Source organism: Nothoprocta perdicaria, unplaced genomic scaffold, assembly GCF_003342845.1.
Source record: "Nothoprocta perdicaria isolate Ctin4 unplaced genomic scaffold, notPer1 scaffold_83, whole genome shotgun sequence".
NCBI classification, from domain to species: Eukaryota; Metazoa; Chordata; class Aves; order Tinamiformes; family Tinamidae; genus Nothoprocta; species Nothoprocta perdicaria.
The window spans coordinates 2985882-2988921 of NW_020456121.1; the positions used below are offsets into that span (position 1 = coordinate 2985882).

Here is a 3040-nt window from a genome sequence, read left to right on the forward strand (position 1 = left end):
TTTTTTTTTTTTTTTTTTTTTTTTACTATGTGAGCATAAGGAGGATTTGGCCAAAAAGGGCCTCACGATCATCCAAAAAGGCTTGACTAGGAAGATTGAGATTTCTTTGGGAATAAGCAGCTTGAAGAGGAAGAGCAGGCATGAGAACATGGGGGTTGTGTTTGATACACAATGACCCACTCGCTACCACTTCGTTCAGTTTGAAGGGAAGAATGTGCTGCTCTGCGAATCATTAATCCAGTATTTTTCAGGAAACTGCTTTCTGTCTTCAAGTCTGCACGTGTTCCTCTTTATTTACTCTGCTCACATCAGATCATGCTGTTCCTGAGGGAATGGTAGCAAAGATGAACTCTTGTTGAATGGTGTTAACTGGACTGCTGCATCTTCATAGAAACCCTTTTTCTCAAATGCAAAAATCCTAGAGGGCCACAAACAGCTTCCGGAAGTATCTGGTGTCTTTTTATCTGCTATATTTGGTTGCCATAAGATCTTTAGATATGTTTGAATTGCCAGCAGACCTAGCTCAATTTCATGCATCTGGCTCCTTGGATGTTTGAAAGATCTAAAAGATCTATGCTACTAGAATGGTTATTTCAGGATCTGAAGAAGCATCCTTAGTATAAAAGGGGCTGCTCCAAAGATTTTCTTTTGTTGTAGAGTTGTCTTGCTACTCCAGTGCCTTTTCTTACCCAGTATTTCATACAAATCTTGGTTCACCATAAGCTTCATTTCATCACTGTATGTCCGTTCTTTTTATTCATTTTTACTTACAGCTATTTGCCAGGATTGTATAGAAATGTGGTGGCTTAATCACAATATTGTTCATCTCGTAGAATTGGTGTCATCTTATCCCATCTCTTCCATTCTCCGGGATAACTTTTGAACTTGTAGGCCAATCTCAGGCGAATCTGAAAGGGATCCCAAAGACAAATAACTTTGTGTTGCAGAGTCACACACAATAGTTCACTCTTCTTCAGATAGTGTTTGTTTGTTTGTGGTTTTGTTTGTTTTTCTGTGCTATCTTATACAGTGGTCAGTAGCGTTTAGAAAGGGCTTCTTGTCTTCCAGTTGTCCGCCTGTGTAGTGGCTTTAGTCGGTATATAAATCTTTTATGAAAATTATTTGAAAAACACGAGCATGAAATGATGAAAAAGAAGTTACATCCAGATTTTTTTGTTTTGAGTTAAAAGCGGTAGCAGGTTCTTGTTTTTTCTGTTCTTTTGTCCTTAACTCAGTTATTTGCTTGAGCATCCGCATAATACCTTGGCTAACGCTGCATCTGTGAAAAAGGCATGAACTCAATTTTCACAACTGTTAGTAAACAATAGAATTAGTCTCTTGAGTACTGAGCAAATACAATAAGCAGTACACATGAAAAATCAAAATCAGATCAATCTATATAGTATTGGGAGACCTTGTAGTATTTTAATCTTTAAATACTGCTCATTGATATGAGCAGTCGTCATTACAGTTAGGTGTCATACTCATCAGCTGGTGAATATGAATCAGAATTTTAAAGATGTGAAAAGGTACTTGTTTTCTAAATACTCCAGGATACAGTCCATATTTTTTGCTTACAAACTAGTATTTTTGAAGAAAAAAAAAAGCAAGTGTGTTTTTGTTTTGCAATTTACTGATCTGAATTATACTGAATTTTAATATTTAGTATATTTATATAATATATAATATTTAATATACTGAATTTTAATGACTATAGAAGATGATTGCTATTATCTGGAAAGGGGTGGTGCTCATTCCAGGGGGGAAAGAAAAGGAGAAAAAAAATAAAAAAGAAAGAAAGAATAAAAAAAGGGATTTTTCTCCTTCAGCTGCAGATAAGGATGACAGCTCGGAAGACACGTCGGTGCCGAGCAGCCCGCACGCGGAGGCCATTCAGCACAGCTCCGTCAGCACTTCCAACGGCGTCAGCTCCACTTCCAAGGCCGAGGCGGTGGCCACGTCGGTGCTCACGCAGCTGGCAGACCAGAGCTCGGAGCCGGTGCTTTCCCAGATTGTCCTGGCGCCTCCCTCCCAGTCGCAGCCGTCGGGAAGTTGATTAAAAACTCACTTTGCCTCAGTTTCTTAGATACCCATTTGTGACTTTAAAGGGAAATCAGCAAAAGACCAGTCTCCATCTAGGAGAAATCCGTAGCTTAAGATTCATTTTCAAAAATCAGGCTTAAATTGGGCTTTACTGATTGGCAGATGAAGGTGAGACAGAACAACAGTTTCTAGTCTCTTAGCAAAAGACTGATTTTTTTTTTAATATTAGGTTTGTTAGTTATTTTCTGTGCTCTATGTGTAAAGTGTGTGTACAGTATAATGTGGTTTATTTCATTTTTAATTTGGTATTATTTCAACGAGCATTGGGGTGAATCACTAAAGGTCATCCCCAAGACTGTGATAGTAATATTATGTGACATTTTATACCAAAGTTCTGCATAGTCCCTATTGACTTTGTAATGTAGACAAGGTCATAAAGCACTAGGCAAGATAAAGACAGTAACAGTAAATTTGCTTTTAGTCTTTTTGCCTTTTTGTTATTTTGCACATTATGCGAGAAAGAACATTGGGGAAAAAAAAATGTGTGTATAGCCTTTTGTTTTGGCTTTTTAACTGTTTTTTTTTTTTAATTTGTTTAATAGGGCCAGTACAGTATATAAGATACAGTACTTTTATGCACATACCTATCCAAGATGAGGATCATTACTAAATAGATTTCTTGGAAAATTGGTGTCAGCTCCCCCTCCCCACCAATACTTCCATTCTGGGGAGAGGAGAGCTTTACTTTTCCGGTTGGAACAGAAATCTGTAACTACCCTTCATTGCTAGGCTGAAACCAGTAAGCATATTGTAAAATACAGGGTTATCAAATATGGGATACTTAGTATTCCAAAGTGGGTTGATATTTTGTGGATTTTTGAGTCAGAAACTAAGAACTGACTCATGGTTTTGGATGCCAGAAAAGCCTAAAAATCCTTCTGCAGACAATTCAAGACTTATTTTGTCATTGTCTTGTATTTGCAAGCTAACTTGTACT

General features: G+C 37.5%; 1 protein-coding gene across 1 annotated transcript in view; it reads left to right on the forward strand.

The window, feature by feature from the left end:
* The window catches only part of ATF2 (activating transcription factor 2), a 31362-nt gene extending 28860 nt beyond the window's left edge, over positions 1 to 2502 (forward strand). The window contains exon 12 of the mRNA XM_026052028.1: positions 1830 to 2502. Within this exon, the coding sequence (XP_025907813.1) occupies positions 1830 to 2056 (227 nt within the window). The 3' untranslated portion in view covers positions 2057 to 2502. The remainder of the gene's footprint in view (positions 1 to 1829) is intronic.
* The last annotated feature ends 538 nt before the right edge of the window (positions 2503 to 3040 follow it).